The sequence below is a fragment of the Eupeodes corollae genome, chromosome 1, assembly GCF_945859685.1.
Source record: "Eupeodes corollae chromosome 1, idEupCoro1.1, whole genome shotgun sequence".
In the NCBI taxonomy this organism is placed as follows: Eukaryota; Metazoa; Arthropoda; class Insecta; order Diptera; family Syrphidae; genus Eupeodes; species Eupeodes corollae.
In genome coordinates, this window is record NC_079147.1 from 249,510,471 (window position 1) to 249,518,746 (window position 8,276).

The 8,276-nt window shown below is 40.0% G+C and overlaps 1 protein-coding gene across 1 annotated transcript; it reads left to right on the forward strand.

Moving 5' to 3' along the window:
* Positions 1-4,777: 4,777 nt before the first annotated feature.
* Positions 4,778-5,596, forward strand: LOC129949718 (snake venom serine protease rhinocerase 5-like). Its single transcript, XM_056061351.1, has one exon. It carries the CDS (start codon positions 4,778-4,780, stop codon positions 5,594-5,596), a length of 819 nt encoding a protein of 272 aa, XP_055917326.1.
* Positions 5,597-8,276: the final 2,680 nt, after the last annotated feature.

Below are 8,276 nucleotides of genomic sequence, written 5' to 3' on the forward strand. Positions count from 1 at the left end.
GAGAGGATAGTCGGGTTCCGAGGCTGATCATTTTTGTTTTACTTACTTACTTACTTAAGGTGGCGCTACAGTCCTGTGTGAACTAGGGCCTCACCCAACAAACTTCTCCATCTAGCTCGGTCCCTAGCTAGATGTCTCCAGTTTCGCGCTCCAAGTTGGGTGAGGTCACCTTCCACTTGTGCGCTCCACCTGATCCGCGGTCTTCCTCTACTGCGCTGTCCTGTGGGTGCGGATTCGAAGACTTTCCGGGCCGGAGCATTGGTTTCCATGCGCTCTACGTGACCCAGCCATCTTAGTCGTTGGACTTTTACTCTTCTTGCTAAGTCTACGTCGCTGTACAGCCCGTACAGTTCGTCGTTCTATCTTCTCCTCCACTCCCCTTCTATGCATACGGGACCGTAGATCACACGACGAACTTTTCTCTCGAAGCGACCCAAGGTGCTTTCATCCGCTTTTGTCATGGTCCATGCTTCTGCACCGTATAGCAGGACGGGGATGATAAGGGTCTTATATAGCAACACTTTTGTCCCTCGAGAGAGGACATTACTACTTAATTGCTTTCTTAGTCCAAAGAAACAGCGGTTAGCAAGAGTTATTCTGCGTTGATCTCAGCGCTGGTGTTGTTTTCTGCGTTTACAGCGGAGCCTAGGTAGACGAAGTCCTTGACTACCTTAAAGGTACGTCTGTCGATTGTGACGTTTTGACCAAAACGTCGGTGTTGTATGTCCTTTCTAGACGACAGCATGTACTTTGTTTTCCCCTCATTAACCGTTAAACCCATTTTTGCCGCCTCTGCCTCAATACTCACAAAAGCCCCATTGACATCACGCTGAGTTCTTCCGATTATGTCAATGTCATCAGCATATGCCAGTAATTGGACAGACTTTTGAAAGATAGTGCCTCTAGTGTTGACGTGTGAGCTCTGCACTATTCTTTCAAGCACGATGTTAAAAAAATCGCATGACAGCGCATCACCTTGTCTAAAACCTTTTTTGACATCAAAAGGTTCTGTTAAGTTGTTTCCAACCTTTATGGAGCAGCGTGAATTCTCCATGGTCATCTTGCACAAACGGACGAGTTTGGCAGGGATGCCAAAACTAGACATGGCTCTATACAGCTCGTCCCTGTAGATGCTGTCATATGCGGCCTTGAAATCGATGAAAAGATGGTGGGTGTCGATTTGGTGCTCTTGAGTTTTTTCCAGGATCTGCCGTAATGTGAATATTTGATCAACTGTGGACTTTAATGGTCTAAAACCACACTGATAAGGACCTATCAGGTTGTTGACGATGGGCTTTAGACGTTCACATATTATGGCAGAGAAGATTTTATTGGCGATGTTAAGTAGACTTATTCCTCTATAGTTGGTGCAGTTTAGAGGGTCTCCTTTTTTCAGGATCGGGCAAACAATACTGAGGTTCCATTCATCGGTCATTTTTGTTTTGCTGGGATTAATTTTCAGCCCCACGACTTCTGCTTTTCTCTCCACACTTGCTGGCATTTGATGGAGATCCATGATCCTATGAGAGAGTAAGCAAACCTTATTCACGTAATCCGATCGCTTTAAATAAGATGTCAAAGTCCATTGCTACCTGGCAAAGCTGCATGCAGTATTGCTTAACGCCTATAGCTTATCACCAGCAAAAACAATATTGGTGACAGAATACAGTCCTGTCTGCCTACGCTACGGATTTCAAAATCTTCTGATACCCTATCATCGTGCTGAACCTGACACTTGGATCCATCATATGTTGCTTTAATAGTACCAATAAGTTTTTCTGGAATGCTCTTCTTCGCAAAGCTAACCAGATGTACTCCCTGTTAACGCTATCAAAGGCTATCTCGAAGGCGATGAACAGCAGTTGCAGTGGTGATCCATATTCAACGCACTGTTCAATGATGTTGATATGATCGATACAGGAGGATTTAGCCCGGAATCCTGCTTGTTCAACATCGAGTGTAGCCTTAAGGTGTTCTATGATGCGTTCCATTATGATTTTTGCTATACTATTTTGGGAAATTCAGGTAGAACGCAAATTACTCTACAGTTCTCGCAGTTTTCAAGATCTCCTTTTTTCGGGAGCTTGACGATCATTCCCTTCTTCCACTCATCGTGGAAGCTGTCGGTGGTCCAGGCTTCTTTTTTGAGCAAAGGAAGAAGTTCAAATTCCTAAAGTCCTACCGATTTGTTGTTTTTAAGTGATTTAATTGCGGTAACGATCTTATCTTTACTGGGTGGTGCGGTGCGGATTCGGGGATTAGTTTATTTGGGCACTTCAGAAGGCATTGGGTGCACATGGTCTCCAAACACTCGGTTTAAAACCGAGGAAAAATGTTCTTTCCACCTTCTGACTTTTTCATCCACCGAAATTGGCAAAGTACCGACTACTTCTTTCACCAGGTGTTGCTTTGAGCTATGTGGATCGGACAGCTCTTTGGTTTTTCTTTAAACGGTCCTACTTGTGCCAATGCGTTGCTGTAGTTACGCTTGTCACGGCGCACAATACGGTGAACCGCCCTCATTTTCGTAGGGGTCGATGATTCTAGCTCATTTCTTTCTTCTCCTTGTGCAGTAGTTATTCGAGCCCTAAACTGTTTGCGTTCGTTGAGCCTTTCCCAAGATTCTTCTGAAAGCCAGGTGTTGTTGCTTCCTTCTTTTCGTAAGACTATTCTGTCAGCACCTGAAATGACAACATTTTTCACATTATTCCATTGTTGTTCGATGCCGTCATGTACTTTGATGCTGATTGTTCTCATTTCGTGAGACTGGTGGTCCCTGAATTGTTGACGGGTCGTAGGATCCTTTAGTTTGGCGATGTTGAATTTGGGGGCTCGTGTTGCTCCGTTGGATCTTCAAACTGTAGCTGCACGCAATCTTAAAGTAGCTTTCATTAAATGGTGGTCACGGGAAAGTCCCATGTCGGCGCCTCTTCTGTTTTGGACATCCAAGAGAACGACCACGAAGTGGTCAATTTAGATGGAAGTTGCTTGCCTTTCCGTCGATACCCAGCTAAATTTTTGAAACAGTTTGTGTCCAAACATAGTGCCACCCAACACAAGGCCATTGGCATTGCAGAAGTCAATGAACCTCTCACCACTGTCATTGCAATAGCCGAGTGCGTGAACACTCATCACACGCCTTAGCCCGTTGTTGTTATTGCCAAACTTAGCATTGAGGTCTCCTTTAACCAAAAACATATATATTTGCAGGGAGTGTAGTTGCAGACGGATCCTAGTTGACTGTAAATGCATTCTTTCTCTTCATCAGATGCGAGCTCCGTCGGGGCGTAACACTGTATAATGGTGACTGGTCGTACTCTGAAACCTAGCTTTGATAAGTCTTTCCCCAAGGACTCCCACGAAATAAGGCTTATGATTGCCGTTTTTGTTTTTTTTTTTTTATTGCGTTTCCTGGAGCGTGATCAGAATAGAGCAAGACAATGTTACGTCTCTGTGACTTTTATTTTCCCGACCGCACTTCGCTTAAACCTATGATACCGCATAAATCCTCTCTCTAATAGGAGGAATATGGCATTGTGCGGATCTTCACTAACTGCTTTCAGAAGCGTCCTCACATTCCAGAAACCAATCTTTGTCCGTCTACAAAGAGTGACTGTTTGGCGTGGCTTATGGGCTGGCGGCATCATCGGGACGTATTTTTTTTTTAAATGAAGACGACCACGCAGTTACTGTGAATATATTGCAAGATTTGTGGAAAAACACTGCAACAACTTTCTGTCAGGTTATGTGCCAAAGACGTCAGGTTAGCTTTTTTTTATAATAAGCGCACACTCAAAGGGATATATTACCCTTATTATGTAGACACAGTATGAGCACTAGGAAAGGGAGAAAGGGGTTGAAAGGAGATGTCGGTGCACATTGGTTTTGAATTCCTGAATATTGCTATAGCTGGGAAAGACAGAGTGTGGCAAACCATTCCACATTCGCATAGTACGGCTAAAGAGCGAATCTCTGTACTTGACAGAACGACCAAACTTGGGCTCGAATGTATATTGATGAGCATTCCTAGAAGCGCGAGTATTACGGTTGAACTGTTTAAGGGGGAGAGCTTTGAAGAATACGGCTTTTAGCAAACCACAAGCTTGCGAACTTTTCGTCGTAACCTACACTCCAATATAACTCAACCGACTCAGGAACTGATAATAGATGGTTGTGGACACTGAAGTGCGTTTGCTGAACGGTCTCAGGACTAGTTCAAATCTGACCTCAAGTTCGGATGCATAAAGAGAAGCTCCAAGGACAATTATACAAAGACTGCAGAGAGTTGCTTTTCTTCAAATAGCATTTGAAGAGATAAAAATCACATGAGTCCAAAATGATGATTGTCACTGAAAGATTATAATGACGCACAATGAATGTGAGTCACTTATTTTCTATCTCTTTAGATCCTAACAATATTTGCTTAGAGCGGCATCTACTTTTTCCAGCGAACTACGCGTGTGATGTTATTTACACAATTTTAACTTAAGCACGTTTACAGTTATTTAAGTTTTACTGAAAAAAAATTCCCCGACACTTCAGAAAAAAGTGTTTAAAGAGCTGTTTGAAACCTGATTTCAAAACACTGTTTAAACACTTTGGTTTATTATTAGAATCTTCGCAATTATTTCCATTGTTTGATTTTCGAATAAAGAAATATTAATTAGAGATGCATGTGGCTTTGAAGGTTGGGCTAACTCAATTTCTTCAGATATAAATTAGGGTCGCAACGGAATAAAATTATTATCAAATAACTTGTCAAAGTTACTCAATCAAAATGGTATCTCTAAAAATATTTACCCTTTTCGCCTTGACGATTATTACGGTCTCCCAAGGACAAGAACCAACTCCAAGAGTTGTAAATGGAATCGCAGCTGATACCATGAGACGATTCCCTCATCACGTTAATATCCAACCCATTGCTAATGGACAGTGTCAAGATGCCTTGCCAAGTTGTTCAGGATCAATCATAGGTAAACGATGGGTCCTAACATCAAAGGCCTGTGTCGAGAATGGTGAACAACTTCGATTGGACTTACAAAGGCTCAACAGGAATAACTCTATTGGATCTTACAGTACTGTGGTGAATAACGATGAGCAATCAGTTACTAAGTATCCAACAGACTATGATGATATTGCATTGATCAAATTACCATTCGAATTGATTTACTCCCCTACTGTCAAGCCTATAGGTTTTTCGTCAAGTTCACCGGCCCAGTTGTTGAAAAAACTTGTTGTTTTGCCAGGATTCGACGATAGTCAGGGAAAGGATCAACTCAGTTATGCAATGTTGAATATAGCCTCAAATGGAGTCTGTAAGCAGTTTTATGGAGACGTGTTCGATGAGTTTCTGAATATGTGCGCTGAACAAAATAACCGTTATGGCCTTTCCGGATCTGACACTGGAGCTGGTTTGATTGTCGGCTGGCCAGCTAAGTCAGCAATAATTGGAGTGTTATCAAATATTATAAATGCTTCCGGCACTGGTATTCCATCTGCTTATATTCTCATTGAAAAATATGAACCATGGATCAGGGCCATCATGGCAGAAACAGAGGAAGTATTTATTACCACAACAGGGTATTATGCAAGTTAAAGCTTTGTTTGTTAACCAAGGTATTGCGATATTTTATAAATTGATTACCTAAAATACAATTTCTAACTTATTAAAGCGTTGACATTTTTGTTTAAATTTATTTCAATATTTCACTCTTATTTTGACCAACTAGTTTTCCTCTAACAGATTATTTGCAGAAGTTTGAATTTGTTACAGTTTTAACAAAAACTGATCGTGTGTGATATGGCCTGTGATAAGACCAACTATTTTTTGCAAAATATCAACTTTGGAAATCAATCCACACAGAACCTTGTAAACAAAAAATATTTGAATAACTCCAAAATAAGACTAATGTTAAAACTAAGATCTTAGAAAATAGAATATTTTGACGAAGTGGTCCATAAAGTTCACAATACATATCCAATCCTCCGCTGCTAGCTTAGCCTGCAATAGCTTCGCATAACAACACCCCATTATAGGGTTTCGTTTGTTTAAGTTTATCAATATACATATAATTTATATCTAGTAGAATCAGAAATTTACCTAATAAAGAAGTTTTAATCTGACAATTGACGATCTCACTAAAGCTGTTGAACAAAAAAGTTTAGTACTATCAATCTGATATTGGTTGGGTCCTGGTACTTTGGTACTTATTAATCAATCAGTGCGTTGCCCTGTTATTTAATGGCAACTAGAGTTGAAATGCCTACTGATTTGAATACCAGACCAGCACGGCCAGGACATATTCTCTTCCCTGCCGATCAGAGCTATAGGCTACATAACATCACGTTAAGACTAATTGGGGGATTTTTTTCACTTTTGAGAGCTTTTACTGCGTTTGCTGTGGAAACGGTTAAAGTGTTTGTAAAACAATGTATCACAGATTTTACCCCTTTACAAGTTTTTAAAAAAACCTAATAAAGTTAACTCACTATAAACTTTTTATTTTAACAAAATTTGTTCTAAAATAAACCATGCGACTATAACTCCGCGGATGAATCTATCGGGTTTTTTAATAAAAACGGTTTTGGATATCAATGAATTTTTTTATTTCTCTTTTGCAAGGCCATCTTGGGCACACTTGCAGAAGCCCAGACGCTGAACCCAATTTTCGACGGTTTTCAAGCATAAATCAGCCGGACGCAATCACACAGAAAATAGTCTAACGGTGTTAAATATCATGACCGCGGTGGCCAAGTGACTGGACCATTTCGTGAGATAACAAATTTCCAAACTTGGTTTCCAATACATTGATTGTGACGGGTATCATTGAACGGTAGCGATCCCCATTCATAATAACGTGTCGTTCTTGATCAACACGCCGCATATTTTGTGTATTGACGAAGCCATTCAACTAAAAATGAGCCTCAGCGCTGAAGATAATTTTATAATTTAAACTTGTAAGGATGTTGGCCAAGATCTTTTTGCAAAATTCGACACAACGACGTCACAGAGATTCCCAACGCTTGAGAACGACGTGTGAGAGACACATTTGGCATTTCTACAACTGAAGTTTCAGCGGTAGTAATATTATCCACACTACGGGCACTTCTTTGTCTCACTGGCACTGCAACATTTTGTAGTGTGCCTGTGCATTCAAATTGTTCAACTGGATGCTCAGTTATTGATCTGCTAAGATTATTATGACGATCATAAATTGGACGTAGAACTCTTAACGCTTAGGCGACTGACCCCCAATTTCGGTAGTAAATTTTAATAATTTCGCCTCGTTATTGGCTCGTATATCTTTCCATCATGAAATGGCAAACCTTACTGAAGAAAAAATGTCAAAAGAGCGGCGAGATATATGTCGTTTGCTGTCCCTGTAGCTTCATTTTTGTAGCGTCCTTGTTGAAAAACCCTGTATCAAGAAGTATACCAAGAAATAATAGCTGATAATATAAATCCACAGTCATTAGTTCACAACCAACCATCATCCGTCCTCCGGCAAAGGCAAAATTTGTTGAAAACATTGCAGCCCCTGTCCGTTTAAGTATTTGGAAGAGACTTCGAGATAACTTTGAGTAACTCGACCTTCGAATGACTTAGTAACTAAAAGTGAACGGTCATTGACATTGAAGCGTATTCACTGAAGGGGCTCTGGAACAGTCTTAAACTGAATTTAATTTCCATTCCATCTTATGTCATTTGGATTTGAAGACTTTTTCTTCTGAATTTCTAATGAGCAAACAGCAGGAAAACCACATTAAAAACTTTGCATTTATTTCAAACCAACACACATTTTGGTGTATTTAAAAAAACAGAAGTGGCTAATAAAACACCCTGTTTAGTTTAGCATTGATATAAGTAAGCTTAATTAGTTCAGATATCAATTAAAGAACATTTGGATCACATGAAACCTGAAAGCTTTTTCGATTCAAGAATTTCGAATACAAACTGACTGAGCAATTAAATGGCGCCCAATTCAGTAACTGTGAAAATTTCATTCATTTAGTTTGAAAATATCGTTCAACGTCCTAGTAATATGTTTTACGACTGTCAACTTTTTTTTTCCAAAACACGTAAAAACTGGTATTTACATAAATCCAATAAGTCAAGTTCACTGAAGGAAGTTTCCTGACGCACAATTGATCGTTTTACGGAGTCCTTTAAGTTTGAAAAGCAGTTTTAAACTTTTAGTGCTTCGTTAAATAAAAGTAAAAACAATGTTTCTATTTTTGTTAAAAGTCAGTTCAAACAGACCTTTTCATTGATTTTA